Source organism: Stomoxys calcitrans, chromosome 2, assembly GCF_963082655.1.
Source record: "Stomoxys calcitrans chromosome 2, idStoCalc2.1, whole genome shotgun sequence".
In the NCBI taxonomy this organism is placed as follows: domain Eukaryota; kingdom Metazoa; phylum Arthropoda; class Insecta; order Diptera; family Muscidae; genus Stomoxys; species Stomoxys calcitrans.
The window spans coordinates 129605123-129625157 of record NC_081553.1 but is presented as its reverse complement, the minus strand read 5'-3'; the positions used below and the strand labels follow the sequence as shown (position 1 = coordinate 129625157).

Genomic DNA, 20035 nt, shown 5'->3' with positions numbered 1-20035 from the left:
ATGATTCTGGCACACTTTCGTGTGGTTATGTTGTTCGAGCACTTGCCTTTTAACACAGCGAGCTGGTGGTGAAGAGTATATTTCGTCATAAAGCTGTGGGGAAGGGATGTATCAACGAAAATTGGTAAAGGGTGATTGAATTGTCGATAGATTTTAGTGAAACCGCAGTCGAAAAATGAGTGTTACACTTCTTCAACTATCTTTTTTCGCTGCCGCGTCAACTCGGGTTTATGGTTGGCTTCCCATTTAAGATTGTGGGAAAAAAACGTTCAGTTCTGTTAAAGTACTAAATGATTCTATACAACCAGACTTCATATAACTAAAGAATTGAAGCACTTTTCTCTGCACAACGATTTCGTTGTAGATCACTTCTCATCTGAGGCAGAGTAATATTTTTAATAACGTTAAACACAAATAGACGAATGCTGGGTTACTTTTCTTGTTGCAAATATAATGTGTAAATACTTTGCTATTCTTTTCAAGTAAACGGTAAACTAAAGCCTTCAGCTTGCTTAGAGGATATATTATCCCTGTGGGCTAAGAATATGTAGATCCATATTAAATTACCCGTTAAGTGTGAAAACATTTTTGCTCCTTCAAACATTCACATATATATTTCATCAGCATCCATTTATCAGTTGGACTACTCGTTGATTTTGGCATAGATGGCAGTACATGCCAACAACATTTATATTTTAAAATATGGCCCATATTATCCATACTTCACTCACTCCCACTAACACTTCCATTAACACCGCCATACACCCATTAACTATACACCCACACATACGCATATTCATTAAGTCATGGATACATCGCCTAGGCTCTTAGAAAATAATAGCATAGGGGAAGGAAAATTGTTACCTTGAAATGAGAACCATAAATTCACAAGAAATGGATGCTCCAGTGAGGAGAGTAGCTCGACTTCTTTGAGGACGCCACCCAAGGCACCACGGCTTTCGCAAGCGGAACGGCTGACGTATTTCATGGCATACAACACGTTGCTGTCCCGTTTTTGTACAATGCACACCTGTTTGATGGAGCAGGAAGTAAAAGAAAAATTATATTGATTTTGTCAAGTCACATTTTTTAGATGATATTGGATTTGGAGATTTACAGTGGGATGAGTCGAATAATTTAGAATAAATCGGAGGGGAAATGGTAAAGTTAGTTAACATTTATGTGGCTACCGTGTGTTTGAAATTGTTGCAATAGTTTTTTCACCGATATACGATGTGAAAGAATACATAAAAGAGTTGTTTGCAAGTCCGAATTTATTTTTATACCCTAAACGGAGTAATATTTTTATGCGTTTAATTAGCCAAATGTCCTACAGTGGTTCAAACAGTGTACCAATTTGCATGATACAGACTTCCAAGAAAGAGTAAAGCAAGATAAAAACAGCATGCTTTATAAATTTCATCAAGACACAGGGTTTCCAATAAAGACTTGACAATTTTTATACCCTCCACTATAGGATGGGGGTATACTAATTTCGTCATTCTGTTTGTAACTACTCGAAATATTCGTCTGAGACCCCATAAAGTATATATATTCTTGAGCCTCTAGAGGGCGCAATTTTTATCCGATTGGAATGACATTTTGCAGGACTTGTTCCGCTATGACTTCCAATAACTGTGCTAAGTTAGGTTCAAATCGGTCAATAACCTGATATAGCTGCCATATAAACCGATCTGGGATCTTGACTTCTTGAGCCTCTAGAGGTTGCAATTATTGTCCGATTTGCCTGAAATTTTGTACGACGCATCCTCTCATGACCATCAACATACGTGTTTATTATGGTCTGAATCGGTCTATAGCCTGATACAGCTCCCATATAAATCGATCTCTCTATTTTACTTCTTGTGCCCCCAAAGGGCACAATTCTTATTCGAATTGGGTGACATTTTACGCAGGTCGCCAACATATAATTTAATTGTGGTCCGAACCGAACCATATCTTGATATCGCTTTAGTAGCAGAGAAAATCTTTTCTTTTGTCCTTTTTATGCCTAAGAAGAGATGCCGGGAAAAGAACTCGACAAATGGGATCCATGGTGGAGGGTATATAAGATCGGCCCGGCCGAACTTAGCATGCTTTTACTTGTTTTTAAATAAAATGTAAACCATTTGAGATATTTCAAAAACTTTATTATCGGCTTAAAGCACAATCAAAACATTTATGAATGGAACTCGACTTCGTTCATATGGCCATCGCGGGCACGTTTTCATCTCTCAATACGTTGGACTTAATCAATTTTCGATAACTTGGCCACACATTTTAGCCGAAACGGTCGCTATTTCCCAACAATGTTGGCTTTTAGCTCTTGTTGGCATAGACCAATGACTTATGACAATGAATATAGTATAGAGGCGTCAAATCGCATGAACGAGGCGGCCAATCGACTGGACCACATGTTTTCCGAGTCCATAGCTCCCAATTAAGGCCAAAAATAATCAGTGGGAATGATGCAGGAGCTTTGTCGATTCACGGTAACGTCAAGATTAGCATCGTGGACGAAGAAGTGTGGCCCAATGAGGCCACCGGCATGCAAGTCGCACCAATGTGTTATTTTTTGTGGATGAAGTATTGAAGATGATTTTGCTCTTAAAGTAGCGGTCACCGACTCCGAGTTGTGGTAGTAAATTTTTGTGATATGCACACATTGTTCGTTCACGATGAAAGTGCGAATAAATTGACAATGACAGTTCGATGAATAGTGTAAGAGAGCGTTCACAAGTTTTCTAATCCATATTGGATAATCCACTATAAATACAGTCGAACTTTTCTATAATGACCTCCCTTATAATGAATTGTTCTCTATAATGTGTAAAAACTGAAACCACAACTTTTTATCAATCATTTTTATCTATTTTAACCTTCGCAAGTCCAAAGATTTTTATGTACGTCGTGTTCCAAAATTTGGAGGAATCTGCCATATATATCCCAAATCTTATACTTGTGGGACGAAAAACTGAAGACAGCTAAATTCAACATTCCCTCCAACCACTTCCTTTTCTAGGCTTATTTAAGAAGAAAAATTGCCTCAAGTCAAGCAACTTCTTTGCTAGGGCAGTTTCTGCATGAGTTAGGCAAAGACATGTGCTTTGCCATATGGGAACACATTCTTCACCGCACAAGTACAAACAAATTTGTACATACTATTGGATTTATTATTTTATGGATTGTAACGCAAGTGATGTTCACTTTTTTTTTTCAATTAAATATTATTCATTTAAATGGTAGAGCACAAAATGTTTTGTGGAAAACTAGCATCCCACCCGGGTGGGTTACGGGTCACGATGTTCAAAAATCGAAATATATTAAAAACAATAGTTAAGGAAAATCAAGGTTAATGTTTAGATATTATTTTCTTGTAGAGAAAACAAATTTAACCACTGAGTTCGAAGCTATTTTGATTTGATAACAACTCACCGAGTTATAAATGTTTGAGGGGCTCAAGAAGTCAAGTCCAAGGACCACACTATATGAGGGCTATACACAAATTTCAGCCGAAATAAGCGATTTGCAATCTCCAATGACATACATCAATATGAAGTATCAGTGCAAAATTTTGTGCAGCTGGCTGTATTTTGTTGTATTTTCAACAGATGGACGGGCATGCCTAGATCGATTTAGAATATCAAGACGATTAAGAACATTCATACGTTATGGGGTCTCAGATCAATATTTCGATGTGTTACAAATGGAATGACTAGATTAGTATATATTACACTAGCTGGGCAGGGCCCGCTCCGCTGCGCCTCCTTTCACTCTCTAATTTTATTCGCTATAAATTTCTGTATTCCGCTTAAATCGCTCCATCCAATTTCGCTTAAACCACCCCATCCATCTCCGACATCTGGGGTTTTGAAAAATAGTACGGGGAAGGTCCGCCCATTCAAGATTGAATGTTAGATCTACATCATTCTCTTGGATTTGGTGGTGGATTGGAGTAGCCTAACTCTTTGCCCGAAAGTGGATATCAGATTCATACTCCACTCTCAAAAACCACATTGGAGCTGCATATTGCTATAGTCGGTATATATGTGTGGTTTAGGGGGAGTTTATAAGGTGAAGCGTACCCACGTACTTAGCCCTGAAAAAATATCAGCATCGTACTCTACTCTCAAATTTCTTTAATTTGAGCCCCAATCGCCATTGGTTTAGGAGGAGTTTAAGGGGTGACACGACCCCAAACATTTGGCCTCAAAACTGGATATCAAATTCGTTTTCTACTACCAAATACCTATTATTTATCGCCATAGTAGTCAAACATGACCGGGTTGAAGGGAGTTTAGAGGCGGACCCTGAATCGTGCTAGAGCACGATTTTGTTTGAGATCCATTATGTCAAGCATTTTGAAGGAGGCTATCAAAATATTCAGGGCTATGGGTCTCGTTCAGATTCACACTTATTAATTTTTTTGTATTGGTTATCTACATTCAAAATACAAAATCATATTTCAATGCAACCACTTAGGATACCAGATTCTTAAAGTTCCGCAGGTCCTCCAGTGTCCATCTCAATTTCAGGGTAAAAAGTGTACTCTACTACCAAAGACCTTTTTTTTCTGTCCTATTCTATCCTGATCGGCCTTTATATACTATTCATATATGATTTTTAATTCCTTTTTTTGAGTAGGAATGGGGAGGGTGCATTGCCCTTCGACACGTTCTTTCATTTGAGTACAATATAATCTCGGTCATCCTGCATGAGAGTTTGGCGTGTCCCGACACTTAGGGTAATATTTTAATGCCAAGTTCGTACTCTACTCTTAAATACCTTTCATTTGATACCCATATTGCTCAAAGCGGTTAAAGTGTTCTCTTGGGCTTTTTTGGGGGTGGGGGACTCCCCGAAAATTAAGAGTGAAATGTATGTCAAATTCGTACTGTACTCTTAAATACCTTTCATTTGATACCCACATTGTGCCAATAGATACACATGTCCGTTCGGGTGGGTTTTAGGATGGGGCGTCCCTCAAGTTATTTGACCGCAAAATTTTTTACCAATTTCGTGTTTTTGGGGTACCATAAGGTGGCATACAAAAATTTCGCTTAAATCGGTGCAAGCATCTCCGATATTAGGCGTTTTTGAAAATTGGGTTATAATTCATTGGTTTTTCACAGTTTGCCTACAGTAGAAAACCGCTCTACGAAGAGTTCCTCAACATCAAGTCGTTGTAACTTTATAAAGGAGAAGGAGAAAGAGGTTTCCTTGTTGTAGAAACATATATATGTCCTATGGACATATTTTTTAAAAAATTACCTTCCATAAATTAGAGCTAATTCGATAATACAGTTCATCCAATGTTAAATATTCTGTAAAGCTAGAATAAATAACACGAAACAAATAAGATTCCCTTTTTCAAGTATGATGAACAAAACAAATGACTAGGATTGCAAATACAAAAACTAAATGTTTGACGTTTCCACTATCATTGTGGCAAATAGATTATTCGGATCACATTCTTTTGAATTGGCGCCTATCCTATTTGGAAAGTCGGTTGTTTTTACAACAGAGAATATTTTTTATATGACTTTGTGATTTTTATTTTCGAAAGTTGTATATTCGCATTTGGAGCTGTTATTGTGCTGCTTACTAAGTATAGTTGCGAAATTGTGTGACTTTCAGCTTACTTCCTTCATCATATAGTGATTTTTTCATAAAACCTTGTTAATGGCACTCGTACTTGCTTCATAAGTTGCTCTACTATCTCTGGAAGTGCTGCTGATGCTACTGCCAAGTTTTCCAAAGGCGAAAAAGTGATCTTAATTTATGCTAAGTACTGTCGCAAAAAGAAATAATCCTGTCTGAATAACAAAAAAATATGGGGTGGTACTTTCATTGTCTATCTTAATATTCCATTGCTGGGTTAAGGAAGAAGCTTCTTCACTGCGAGGGGTGATGTTGGTTGTTATTTTTTTATTCGACAATAATTTGAATGACAATCATTGAGAATTCTTTGTGATAATTTCCAATTTGAATAATGGTGATGCTTGATAGCAAACTCAGTAGAAGCTGCGACAGCGTCAACGTCAGCCTTAGTCAATGGATGCAACAAATCTGACTTCATTATTTTATTTATGAACAATTCATTGAAAATTTATTCAAAAAGTTCGTTTTCCCCAATGGACGACGATTATGTGCAGTAGTTGCTGCTGTAATGGCTGTCTCTGAAGTTTGTTAGATATGCAAATGAAAGTTGAATGAATGTGGTTCCATTTGAATGCAAATGGAAGAATAATTCCTCACATTTGCCATGTATCAATTCCGAACAAATAGAATTCCTTTGCACGCCATTTTGTACGAGTATGTCATGGTGAATATCTATGCAAATGTCAACCATGTGTGGTAGTAATTCATTGCAAACTAATTTTGTTTTGCAGTTTATTTTTCTAAGAATAATCCACAATTCCACAAAATTGTCAAAAAAAAAAAAAATGAGCATTTGATTGAAAATTGTTAAAGTGATAACTGTTGATGTTGTAATTTTTTGAAAATGTTATTAAGAAACTGGTAAGCTAGGCAACTGTCGGTCAGAAGGCACTACATGGTAAGTTACATCACTGAGTGTGCCTACTACTACAAGGATGGGGGTATATTCATTTTGTTATTCCGTTTGCAACACATCGAAATATCCATTTCCTACCCTATAAAAGCATATATATTCTTGATCAGAGTAAAAATCTAGGACGATCTAGCCATGTCCAGATTTGAATATAGCTGCCATACAGACCGATCTTTCGATTTAAGGTTTTAGGCCCATGGTTCAGATCGGTTTATTTCTTGATATAGCTACTGTACTTATTAGAATTTGGTCCAATCGGAACATATTTCGATATAACTGCTATGGGAAATAAGGTATGCAAATTTCACCGGATTTTGATGAGAGGTGGTTGGTCATATATACCCGAGGTGGTGGGTATCCAAAGTTCGGCCCGGCCGAACTTAACGCCTTTTTACTTGTTACTCCTACTATTTCAGCAATTGTTCAGCTGTAATAGCAAAATGTAAACAATTTTTATAACAGAAGGCCGGCTGTTGAAACATCCGTTATTCGTAGAATACAAATGGAGATGTGTGTCTCAGTGACATTGTCCAAAAATGTATTCAGAGGTAGATTAGAGGATGTGTCTGCTGAAGTTGACTGAGATGTTGACCAGTAAGTGGATGTCTAATTCCCTATTCTTTTAATACCATCCACCATAGGATGGGAATATACTAATGATCTAGCCATGTCCGTCCGTCTGTCTGTCGAAAGCGCGCTAACTTTCGAAGGATTAAAGCTAGCCGCTTGAAATTTTGTAGGTAGGTAGGAATTGTAAATGAGCTATATCGGTCTATATTTTGATATAGCTGCCGTATAAGCCGATCTTGGATCTTGACTTCTTGAGCCACTGGAGGGCACAATTCTTTGTGTTTTATTATGACTTTCAACAACTGTGCTGAGTATGGTTCAAATCGGTCCACAACCTGATATAGCTGTCATATAAACCTATCTGGGGTTTTGACTTCTTGAGCGTCAAAAGGTCGCAATTCCTAACCGATTTGGATGAAATTTTGCACAACGTGTTTTAATATGATTTCCAACAACTGTGTTAAGTATCCTTTAAATCGCTCCATAATCTGATATAGCTCTCATATAAACCGATCATGAGTCTTGACATCTTGGGGCACAAGAGGGCGCAATTCTGATCTGATTTGGCTGAAATTTTGCTTGAGGTATTTTGTAATGACTTCAAATATGGTTCAAATCGATCCATAACCTGATATAGCTGTCATATAAACCGATCTTGAATCTTGACTTCTTGAGCCTCCTCCAATCTCTTTATTTTACTTCTTGAGCCCCTTAAGGGCGCAATTCTTACGCGAATTGGCTGAAATTTTACATAATGACTTCTACTATGGTCTCTAATATTCAAATCAATTATGGTCCTAACCGGACTATAACTTGATATAGCTCAAATATTATAGCAATTCTTTTCTTTTATCCATTGTTTGCCTAAAAAGTGATACCGTGGAAAGAGCTTAGCTATATCTAACAAGTAAAAGTGTGCTAAGTTCGGCCGGGCCGAATCTTATATACCCTCCACCATGGATCGCATTAGTCGAGTTCTTTTCCGGGCATCTCTTCTTTGGGAAAAAAGGATATAAGAAAAGATTTGCTCTGCTATTAGACGATATCAAGATATGGTCCGGTTTGGACCACAATTAAATTATATGTTGGAGGCCTGTGTAAAATGTTAGCTAATTCGAATAAGAATTGCGCTCTTTGTGGGCTCAAGAAGTAATATTGAGAGATCGATTTATATGGGAGCTGTATCGGGCTATAGACCGATTAAGACCATAATAAACACGTATGTTGATGGTCATGAGAGAATCCGTCGTACAAAATTTCAGGCAAATCGGATAATAATTGCGACCTCTAGAGGCTCAAGAAGTCAAGATCCCAGATCGGTTTATATGACAGCTATATCAGGTTATGAACCGATTTGAACCATACTTGGCACAGTTGTTGGATATCACGACAAAACACGTCGTGCAAAATTTCATTCCAATCGGACAAGAATTGCACACTCTAGAGGCTCAAGAAGTCAAGACCCAAGATCGGTTTATATGGCAGCTATATCAGGTTATGGACCGATTTGAACCATACTTGGCACAGTTGTTGGATATCATAACAAAACACGTCGTGCCAAAATTCATTCAAATCGGATAAGAATTGCGTCCTCTAGAGGCTCAAGAAGTCAAGAAGTCAAGACCCAAGATCGGTTTATATGACAGCTATATCAGGTTATAGACCGATTTGAACCATTCTTAGCATTGTTGTTGGATATCATGACAAAACACGCCGTGCAAAATTTCATTCCAATCGGACAAGAATTGCACACTCTAGAAGCTCAAGAAATCAAGACCCAAGATCGGATTATATGGCAGCTATATCAGGTTATGGACCGATATGGCCCATTTACAATACCAACCGACCTACACTAATAAGAAGTATTTGTGCAAAATTTCAAGCGGCTAGCTTTACTCCTTCGGAAGTTAGCGTGCTTTCGACAGACAGACAGACGGACGGACGGACGGACGGACGGACGGACGGACGGACAGACGGACGGACATGGCTAGATCGACATAAAATGTCACGACGATCAAGAATATATATACTTTATGGGGTCTCAGACGAATATTTCGAGTAGTTACAAACACAATGACGAAATTAGTATACCCCCCATCTTATGGTGGAGGGTATAAAAATAACCCGATCTGAACCATATACAACACGGATGTCGAAAAGCCTAACAAAATCGGATTATAAATACGCCTTTTATGGGGCCAAGACTTTAAATCGAGATATTGGTCTATATGGCAGCTATAACCAAATCTGGACCGATTTGGGCCAAGTTGAAGAAAAATGCCGAAGAGCCTAACACTGTCTAAAGTTTCGGCGAAATCGGACAATAAATGCGCCTTTTATGGGCCCAAAACCTTAAGCCGAGAGATCGGTCTTTATGGCAGCTATATTCAAATCTGGACCTATATGGGCCAAATAGAAGAAGAATGTCGAAGGGCCTAACGCAACTCACCGTCCAACATTTTGGCGTAATCGGACAATAAATGCGCCTTTTATGGACCCAAACCTTAAATCGAGAGATCGTTCTATATGCCAGCTGTATTCAACTCTGGACCGATCTGTGCCATATTGCAGAAGAATGTCAAGGGGCTTAACGCAACTCACTGTTCTAAATTTCAGCGACATCAGATAATAATTGCACCAATTATATGGCAGCTATATCGAAATCTAGACCGATCTGGGCCAAATTGAAGAAGGATGTCGAAGGTCCTAACTTAGCTCACGGTGACAAATTTTGCAAAATCGGATAATAAATGTGCCTTTTATGGGCCTATGACCCTAAATCGGCGGATCGGTCTATATGGCAACTATATCCAACTCTGGACCGATCTAGGCCAAATTGAAGAAGGATGTCGAAGGGCTTAATACAACTCACTGATCCAAATTTCAGCAAAATCGGATAATAAATGTGGCTTTTATGGGCCTAAGACCCTAAATTGGCGGATCGGTCTATTTGGCTCCATCGGGTGAGTGTATAGGTTGGTGCTTCATCACCACACAAGTCGCGATAAACCACGCCGAGGGTGGTGAAAAATAGTAGTACAAAAATGCGTTAGTTCCATTTTTTTTCTTCCAAATAACTTTTTTCTAGTCATTTTAAACAACACAAAACGTTACAACATTTTGAGTATGATTGTGCTGAGAAATGTCAAACTTTCCAAGGGATATCTCACATTGCAAATGGCAACACTTAGCGTTGCCTCGGCAACAGCCCTCGTATATGACTCCTTACTCTTTGGAAAAATATTGTGATTTCTTAGCAGAAAAATAACTTTCGTGACGTTTTTATACCCTTCATCATAGGATGGGAGTATGCTTATTTCGTCATTCTGTTTGTAACACCTCGAAATATGCGTCTGAGACCCCATAAATTATATATATTTTTGATCGTCATGTCATTTTAAGTCGATTTAGCCATGTCCGTCCGCCTGTCTGTCGACTTTTGAAGGAGTAAAGCTAATCGCTTTTTGCACAAATACTTTTTATAAGTGTAGGTCGGTTGGTACTGCAAATGGACCAAATCGGTACATGTTTTGATATAGCTGCCATATAAACCGATCTTGGGTAATGACTTCTTAAGCCTCTAGAGGGCGCAATTCTGATCCGATTTGACTAAAATTTGCACGTATTGTTTTGGTATCACTTCCAACTCTCCTAAATATGATTCAAATCGGTTCATAATCTGGTATAGCTGTCATATAAACCGATCTTGGATCTTGACTTCTTAAGCCAATAGAGCGCGCAATTCTCATCCGATTTGGCTGAAATTTTGCATGAGGTGTTTTGTTATGACTTCCAATAACTGCGCGAAGTATGGTGCAAATCGGTACAAAACCTGATATAGCTGCCGTATAAACCGATCTTGGATCCTGACTTCTTGAGCCTCTAGAGGGCGCAATTGTCATCTGATTTGGCAGAAATTTTGTGCAACGGCTTCTCTCATGACCTTCAACATACGTGTATAATATGGTCTGAAGCGATCAATAGCTTGATACAGCTCCCATATAAATCTATCTCCCAATTTTGCTTCTTGAGCCCTTGGACTCAAGTGACTTCTACAATGTTCAGCATTCATTTTTGATCCGAATCGGACTATTACTTGATATAGCTCAAATAGCATAACAGTTATTATTCAATATTCTTTGTTTGTCTTAGAAGAGATACCGCGCATAGAACTCGACAAATGCGATCCATGTGGAGGGTATATACGATTCGGCCCGGCCGAACTTAGCACGCTTTTACTTTTTAATATTACAAAAATAATGACTCTCCTTGAAAGCGTATGTCGGATACATTTTGTCTGGTCATATATATCCTTGACACTGTCACTAAAACAATTAACAATGATAGGCACAATAACTTTCCAAGCGATGGGTGTAGATATATGTGTACGAGTATGTGTGTGTGTGTAGGTATGTTGTAAGATTCTAGCATGAATTGATTGTGATGTAATGTTTAGTGATATCCAATTTCAAATATTTCGTCGAATGGCACGTTTGTCGTTATAAAAAATATGAAAGATTGATTGCTTACATCTATGGATACCGTTTATACAGACATACATACCTTGCCAAAACTTCCTTTTCCAATGGCTCGCAGTATTTGAAAGTGATCAAAATTGACTTGAGGAAAGAAAAACGAAAACGGGAATAGAAAATACAAAATTATTAGATTACGGTGCTTTGGGCTTACAAAGTTGATTTTTGGCTGGAATTTTTTTTAATGTATTTTTTGGTTTCTTTTCGTAAATATTCACTAGCATGCAAGTATTTATGCAGGTGTTTATCTTTGCTGTTACAAAGAAAAACATTTTCCAATTTGTAAATTTAAATTGAAAAATGTAAACCGCTTCCGTTATTTGATTCTAGTCGAAGTTATATGGAAATGATTACAAAATGTATACAAAGGATCCATGTAACCTAAGTGTAACGCAAAGTGTTTCATTTCCAAGAAGTGTAGATATATATATAAAAAAAAAACAAAAAATATACGACTAAGTTGATTTTCAATTGTGTACCAAATATAGACTTGAGTTCAGAGAAAACAGAAGAAAGATTTCGTTAAGCGTATTTTACAACATATATAATCTTAAAAATAATGAAAAGTTTGCCTCTGTTCCTTCATGGAATGCTCATGGGCAAAACTTACTTGCAATAATCTTAAAAGTCAATGAACCCATCATATATTTTACATGTATGAGGCTGGAAGGAACCATGGCGCATAGTTAGCATGTGTGTCTAAGAAGCATAATGCTTGGGTGCGAATCCTGAAGATTGAATTTTTCAACGGAGGAATTTGTGAGGCTTTTAGTCATGTTCTCGTCGAGGATTGTTGCAAAAATTAGGTCTGAGTCAAGAATTTTTTGGGCGATCAGAAGGACCTGATAACGCGTTGTCGGTATCCGATGGACTGGATATATGGCTTACGTTCTGCTAGTAACGGCCATGTCATATATACCTGTTGGATGGACGGACCCAAAGTTAATTTTTATTTCAAAAGCAAACGATTTTGCTTCTTTTATATAAATCGGTCAATAAATGTGTCTTTATGGGCCCAATACCTTAAATCTATATGGCAGCTGTATCCAAATCTGAACCTATCTGGGCCAAATTGATGAATGATATCGAAGGGCATAACGCAACTCACTGTCACAAATTTCAACAAAATTGGGTAATAAATGTGGCTTTTATGGGCCTAAAACCATTAATCGGCGGATCGGTATCAAATTTCGAGCAAAGCCAATATGTTCAAGATGTTATAACTACGTTTGTAATTACCCAAAATCTGACGAACATATATATGGGAGCTACATCTAAATCTACATCGATTTTGACCAAACTTGTCATTGTGGTAGTCATCGAGGAAAGCCCTGTGCACAATTTTGGCAAGAATGGTCAATAAATGCGCTTGCAGTGTGTTAAGAAGAGAAAATCGAGCGATATACATAAATGGCTGCAATATCTAATCCTGGACCGTTTTCTCAATATATATATATATATATATATGAGAGCTATATCTAAATATCACCAGTAATGTCGAAAGTCATAAAAAATCCCTCCTACCAAATTTCGTTTAACAAATGACCATTTTATTCCATTATTACTGAAAATCGATCGAACATATATATAAGAGCTTATCGAAATCTGAACCGATTTTTTTTTCCAATTTAAATAGGCTTCGTCTCTAGACCGAAAAACATGCCTGTACCAAATTTTAAGACGATCTGATGAAAACTGCAACCTGTACTTTGTACACAAATTAACATGGACAGACGGACATAGCTAAATCGAATCAGAAAGTGATTCTGAGTCGATCGGTACACTTATCAATGGGTCTATCTCTCTCCCTTCTGAGGGTTACTAACATTGCACTAAGTTATAATACCCTGTACTACAGTAGGGTATAAATATGCCGAGTGAGAACGGGTAGGGATATCTCTTTGAAGTGGTTAGAGCTGAGGTATTAGCGAGATCGCGTGCAAAATTTCATTTAGGTTGTCCGGATGCCTTTTGGCAGGCCCCTGAAGTTTGTCAACTCGGTATTTTGAAAATTTGTTGGGAATACCAATTTTTTGTTTGTGGTCAAATTTCGAAAAGCTTTTTTTGAGGTCTACAATATCTCGTCTTATTTCGGGGAAATTCGACTTATTTTAATTTTGACCAAGACTTGCTTTGTATTTTGCGATGTCGCATTTCATTGCAGATTTTCATTTTTAAGTATGACTAACTGAATCGGGCCCGTTCCGCAGTGCCTTCTTTTACTTTATATGGAACGAAATTATCCTGTGAATATTTATTTTCGAAATTATCCTGTGAATATTTATATATATATGGATGACTAACAATATAAATGCCTTTATCTAATAAATAAAATGCCATATGATCTTTATTGGCCAATCTAATTTTCTAAGGGTCATCTAAGTTTGGATATAAGATGTACTGCATTGTTAAAAGACTTTATGAGAGCCCGATATTCTCATGAGGATTTTGGGAGTAGGAAGACCCGCAGGGTGGTGGATGGTGTGGACCGCCATAAACGTGATCCTGAATGTGGGTATGAATTTAATGATCTACTCCCAAATACCTTTCATTTGAGCTCCATATTAGCAAGGTCGGTAAATATTTAGGGGTGTTTTGGGAGCTGGGGTTTATTCCCAAGCACTTGGTCCCACATTTGGATATCAGATTCGTACTCTACTCGCAAATTCCTTTCATTTGAGTCCCATATTGTCATGGTCGGTAAACATGTCCGATTTAGGGGTGTTTTTGGGGGTTGGGGAGGTCCTCGAAACACTTGGCCCGACAATCGGTTATCATTTACGTTTTCTAATCTTAAAGACCTTTCATTTGAGTCACATATTGTCGTGATTGGTCTATATATATATATTTGTTAGGTTTTGGGGGAGGACGGCCCCCCAAGGTACCCCATCCGAAATCTGGATACCAAATTTTTGTTTTTGGGTTACTATAAGAGAGCACGAGATCTGGCGTTTCTGAAAATTAGGGTAAGGTGAAGGGTCATATAACAAAAAATGTAGTGCTCTATTTTCACCACTGGACCATTATGCACCATTTGTAAAAATTTCAAGAAAATCCGTTCAGCCGTTTTTTAATCTTTACGGAACACACAAACAAACAATACAGACAGACAAACAAAAACAAATTTGTTTTTATACCCACCCCCATAGGATGGGGGTATAACAATCTAGTCACTCTGTTTGTAACACTTCCAAATATTCGTCTAAGACCCCGTAAAGAATATATATTCTTGGTCATCTTGAAGTTCAGAGTCGATCTAGCCATGTCCGTCCGTCTGTCTGTCAAAATCAACACGCTTTTACTTGTTATATATAAGAAAATTTGGATTAGTGTCAATAGTGTCCCCATATAGACCCCATATAGACCGATCCGCCGATTTAGGGTCTTAGGTCCATAAAAGCCACATTTATTATCCACTTTTGCTAAAATTTGGGACAGGGAGTTATGTTAGGCCCTTCGACATCTTTCTTCATCTTGAAGTTCAGAGTCGATCTAGCCATGTCCGTCCGTCTGTCTGTCAAAAGAAAATAAAAAATTTGGATTAGTGTCAATAGTGTCCCCATATAGACCGATCTGCCGATTTAGGGTCTTAGGTCCATAAAAGCCACATTTATTATCCACTTTTGCTAAAATTTGGGACAGGGAGTTATGTTAGGCCCTTCGACATCTTTCTTCAATTTGGTTCAGATTTGGATATAGCTGCCAGATCGGTCCAGATTTGGATATAGCTGCCATATAGACCGATTCGCCGATTTAGGGTCTTAGGCCCATAAAAGCCACATTTATTATCCGATTTTGCTGAAATTTGGGACAGTGAGTTGTGTTATGCCCTTCGACAACTTTCTGTAATTAGGCCCAGATCGCTTCAGATTTAGATATAGCTGCCATATAGACATATCTCTCGATTTAAGTTCTTACGCCTATAAAAGGCCAATTTATGGTCCGGTTTTCCCAAAATTTGGGACGGTGAGTTGTGTTAGGCTTTTCGATAATCTTCTTTAAATTGGGCCAGATCGGTCCTGATTTGGATACAGCTGCCATATAGACCGATCTCTCGATTTAAGGTTTTGTGCCCATAAAAGGCGCATTTATGAGTGAGTGAGTTGTGGTAGGCTCTTCGAAAATTTTCTGCAACTTAGCCCAAATCAGTCCAGATTTGGATATAGCTACCATATAGACAGATATCTCGATTTAAAGTCTTGGCCCCATAAAAGGCGCTTTTATAATCCGATTTCACTGAAATTTTACATCGACATCCGTGTCGTATATGGTTCAGATCGGTTTATTTTTAGATATAGCTACTAAAAAGACCAATATTATACACAATTGAACAATGACTTGTACTTATTGATATTTGGTCCAAATCGGAACATATTTCGATATAGCTGCTATGCGGCATAGGGTATGAATTTTTCATCGGAATTTGACGAAATGTGGTTTACATATATAACCGACGTGGTGGGTATCCATGCTCGGCCCGGCCGAACTTAACGCCTTTTTACTTGTTTGTAATCAGCTAGAGCCAAAGGATACCTTGTTTTTACATCACAGGCGCACTATAAGCAGAAATTTTGGTGCACCCACTCCTGTGAGGTTATGGGATTTATCTACTTGGTAAGACAGCGGTCACGGGCACTGTATTAACCTTGATAAAATGCCCAATATGCCAGGGTGTGTGGATTAATATACAACTTGTCTGATTCGCCTTTTGGTAAAGTTTACTGAACCACTATACCTGATATAACCGATTGAAGCCACGGATGGTTTTAGACAGGCCATCCATTTGGTCTTCTGGGGTTTACTCTGTGGAACTGGAAAAACGAGAAAACTGACGGCTGAGAGGTTCAAAATTCACAACTCCTATGTGCCGGGTCATAGAAAAAAAAATGTTTGCCCATGAATATTCCACTAAGGAACAGGGGCAAGCTTCTCACATATCAATGAGTGCAGTCCGATAGTCAAGTTTAAGCCCCCTTTTTATAGCCAAGTTCGAACGGCGTGCCGCAGTGCGACACCTTTTTGGAGAGAAGTTTTTAAATGTCATAGTACCTCACAAATGTTGCCAGAATTAAGAGAGGAGAACCACCGCCGATCTTGGAGCCACTAGAGTGCACAATTATTATCCGATTTGGATGAACATTTCCACCAAGTGTTTTGCCTTGCCACGACATCGTTTGGTAACCTGATATAGCTCCCATATAAACCAATCTCCGATTATACTTCTCAAGTCTCTAGAGGGCGCCATGCTCACCCAATTTGTCTGAAATTTTGTACAACGGATTCTCCCATGAACTTTAACATACGTGTCACATATGGTCTGAATAGGTTTATTGCCTGATACTGCCCCCATAAAGATCGATCTCCCGATTTTACTTCTTGTGCTCCTAAAGTGTGCAATTCTGATGTGAATTCGCTGAAATTTTACAAAGTGACTTCTATTATGGTCTCTAACATCCTCACGGAAAGGTTACTCTTTGGCAATCAAAGATTGCTGGGTAACAGATTTTGACTATTTTAAGTGGTGCTGAGGCTAGATGTTCGAAGAAAGGTACCCTCATATATGATCCAATGTTCATCTGAAAGAGGCATGCTTGTACCATTGCACAGCTCACTAGTTAGTGTGTAGGTGGAAGCACGTCATCCTTTTGGGGTTTAGCCAGTGATAATGTAGTTTTGGCCAACTTTGCCTTACCTGCCCTAAGCCTTTACTTTTTAAAAAAGGTTCATATTTTGCTTTCTATTCTAAAAAGAAGCAAAAATAAAATCTATTGTTTTCAGCTAGACAAAGAAATCCAACGACGAACTATTGTTTTGATTATCAAAATAATGTCCTTAAATTTGCAAAATATGCCTTCATTATCTTTAACGAGGATTAGCATTCTAATCTTAGTGTTAGTCTCTCGCGTAACACTATCATCAGATTCATTTGCAACCAAGCTTTCATTTGCCCTCAAAAGTGTCCATTCATCGTGAGGCCCTCACTCGTTGGAGATCAAAGTCACTCACTCGTAAATCATTTCAAAAAGAATAAATCTGGTAAACGTTCCTGTTCAGGCATACATGACATTATTCATGCTTAAAAAATGAATAAGGTCGAAATTTTGCATTGAAATAATGTTTGCTCTTTTTGCAGTCATTCCTGAAATTTACGTTGTCAGAAATTCTGCTGTGGCTCATCTGCACACAATGACATTTCGTTTTAAAAGGAACAAAAGCCGCACACATACCCACACACAATCACACACACACACACACACACAAATATGAGATGAGTTTTTCTTTCAACTGGCTGACAGTGAAATCTGTCGGACAAAATTCTTCAAATAGCACTTGTGGGAGGGTGGTACCGGCACAAAGCGAGGCATACTAAACAAATGGCCTAGCACTCATTGCCAAGATTGATTTTCACAAAAAAAAGCGTTGATGAGTGGGATAGGAAAGATGATGACCCAAGTGCCAAGGACGATGCCGATATGCAAATATGCTTGGTATGGGTGTATATTATTCTACGAAATGAGAAACCATTTCCTCTTAAAAAAGATGGGCTTTTTCAGCGCAGGTGAGACTTAAATGGGATTTTGGACCCTACTTAATATCATACAAGTTGGAAATAAAAAAACTGCGGATGTTTTGTCAACAGCCTTTCATCTCCATTCAAAAAAGCAAACAATACAAGGATCAATCTTCACACCACTAACATAGTAGGCAACATTAAATACGACATAAAGTGCGGCCAGGTTCAAACAATATGGAAGAGAAGCGTAAAATGTTTACCTTTTATGAGATTTTGAGAAATTTATTTACGATTCGCTTATATGGTAGGTTAATGAAGCCATGATATTGAACTAAACGAGGACATCATTGACCAGCCACACATTATAAAATAGACTACAATTTCTGTCAAATCTTATTGGTGTGAAGATCTAGAGTACATGGGGAATCGGTTTAAGCGGGACCCACTCGACATTTTATACTGGTGCTAAGAAGATTGCGTACAAATGTTGAAACGAATTTATCGATCAAATGACATTGCGCTTTTAAAAAATGCTCAAGCAATATTTTTTCCAATCACAGTATTCGAAAGCGTCTTTCCAAGAGAATCTTCGTCTCACATACTAAAGAGAGAAGTTTACTGCGTTCGAATTTTGAGTTAATAGGGATAACATCGAGCTCACGCTAATTGTGCACAACTGTACAAAAGACTTAGCTGTTTGAAATATTTATTCAATAATTACGTGAAAAAATATTAATACTCGTATCTTTTGAAGCTGGTGGCCAAATGTTTGAGACTTTCAGAACCATGAGTCCTTTGCATATTTTTCCAGATTGGACACAACATTTTTAAAAGTTCAAACTGCATAAATTTTATATGCAGGTTAGGTTGGGTTGCAAAGGAGGTGCAGATTTTAATCCGCCCCATGTCACTTTGGACATACACCTAAGCCAGTAATCGGCTTGTTGTGTGCTCTAAAAACTAACTGGATCGTCTCGACATTCTGGTTCGATCTGGCCATGTCCGTCCGTCCGTCTGTCGAAATCACAATAGCGGTCGAACGCGTAATATTGAAAGCTAATATAGATGTAGGTCGTTGGGATTGCAAATGGGCTATGTCGATTCAGATCGGGATATAGTTCCCACATAAATCGATCTTCCGTTTTGACTTCTTGAGCCCCTGGAAGCCACAAATTTCGTCCGATTGGGGAAAAATTTTGCATGTGGTGTTCTGTTGTAACTTCCAACGACTGTGTCAAGTACGATCCAAATCAGTCTATAACCTGATACAGCTCTCATATAAACCGATCTCCCGATTTAACTTCTTAAGCTCCTGGAAGCCACGAATGTAGTCAGATTGGGCTAAAATTTTGCAGGTGGTGTTCTATTATAACTTCCAACGACTGTGTCAAGTACGATCTATAACCTGATACAGCTCCCATATAAACCGATCTCCCGATTTGACTTCTTGGGCCCCTGCAAGAAACTAATTTCGTCCGATTTGGCTAAAATTTTAAACTTAGTGTTCTCTTGTGACTTTCAACCACTGTGTCAAATACGGGCTAAATCGGTCTATAACCTGATATAGCTCCCATATAAACCGATCTCCCGATTCGACTTCTTGAGCCCCGGGAAGCCACAAATTTTGTCCGATTTGGCGGAAATTTTGTATGTATTGTTCTGTTATGACTTCCAACATCTGTGTCAAGTACGGTCTATAACCTGATATAACTCCCATAAAAACCGATCTCCCGATTTCACTTCTTGGGCTCCTGCAAGACACAAATTTTGTCCGATTTGGCGGAAATTTTGCATGTATTGTTCTTTTATGACTTCCAACATCTGTGTCAAATACGGCCTATA

General features: G+C 38.2%; 1 protein-coding gene across 2 annotated transcripts in view; it reads right to left on the bottom strand.

Moving 5' to 3' along the window:
• The window catches only part of LOC106085904 (serine/threonine-protein kinase 32A), a 139348-nt gene that overhangs the window by 72661 nt on the left and 46652 nt on the right, over positions 1-20035 (bottom strand). For both annotated transcript variants that reach the window (XM_059363687.1, XM_059363688.1), the window contains 2 exons: positions 11708-11763; positions 865-1030 (listed from right to left, as the gene is read on the bottom strand). In XM_059363687.1, coding sequence (XP_059219670.1) covers positions 865-1030; positions 11708-11763 — 222 coding nt within the window. The remainder of the gene's footprint in view (positions 1-864; positions 1031-11707; positions 11764-20035) is intronic.